This window comes from Octopus bimaculoides, chromosome 18 (assembly GCF_001194135.2).
Source record: "Octopus bimaculoides isolate UCB-OBI-ISO-001 chromosome 18, ASM119413v2, whole genome shotgun sequence".
NCBI lineage: Eukaryota > Metazoa > Mollusca > Cephalopoda > Octopoda > Octopodidae > Octopus > Octopus bimaculoides.
The window spans coordinates 39,177,107-39,177,980 of record NC_068998.1 but is presented as its reverse complement, the minus strand read 5'-3'; the positions used below and the strand labels follow the sequence as shown (position 1 = coordinate 39,177,980).

At 34.0% G+C, this 874-nt stretch overlaps 1 protein-coding gene across 6 annotated transcripts in view; it reads right to left on the bottom strand.

Moving 5' to 3' along the window:
* LOC106877443 (glutamic acid-rich protein) overlaps positions 1-874 on the bottom strand; it is a 121,707-nt gene that overhangs the window by 34,981 nt on the left and 85,852 nt on the right. For all 6 annotated transcript variants that reach the window (XM_052974307.1, XM_052974303.1, XM_052974304.1 and 3 more), the window contains one exon: positions 244-465. In XM_052974307.1, the coding sequence (XP_052830267.1) occupies positions 244-465 (222 nt within the window). The remainder of the gene's footprint in view (positions 1-243; positions 466-874) is intronic.

Sequence of the window (874 nt, the reverse complement as noted above, 5' to 3'; positions counted from 1 at the left end):
AGAAAAAAAATTAACTTTGCAATTTGTTTCCAAATAACATCTGAAATTTCTTTTTTCCTTAATATTTTCTTTCTTTGCAAAGTATTCCAAATTACTGCATGCATATCTTTGCAAAGTATCCCAAATTTTTTAGAATATAATTTTCGTGAGTGGTAAGTAAAGTCAGAATAAGAGGCGGCAAACAGCATTCGTTATCGTTAATAATTTGTTGGCATTTTTAAAAAAAAAAAAACATTTCTTCACCTCAGTAGCATCTTTTTTCTCTTCAGCAGCCTCATCACTTGCTTCAGTCTTTTCTGCCTCTTCTTTTTCTCCCTCAGATTCCTTGGCTTCTGCTACAGAGCCATCATCTTTGTTGTCTTTTTCTTGTCCTTCATCCCGTTTCTCAGACTCACCATCTTTTGTAAAGCCAGTGAGTAAGTCATCATCAACAATTTTTTGTTTCATTTGATCTTGGAATTCCTTCTAGAATAAAGAAACGATGGGAGGCTGAATACAAAAGGCAGCATGAAGAGTAATGGGAGTGGAGAAAATTGTTAAACCCAATGATTACGTGTATGCATGTGTGTGTATACATGTACACACATATATATACACTTATATACACACACATATATACATACACTTACATACATACATGTATAAACACATATGTATACATACACACACACATACATACACACATGTATATACACACACACATGTATATATACACACACACACACACACATGTATATACACACACACACACACGTATATATACACACACACACACGTATATATACACACACACACACGTATATATACACACACACACACACACACGTATATATACACACACACACACACGTATATATACACACACACACACGTA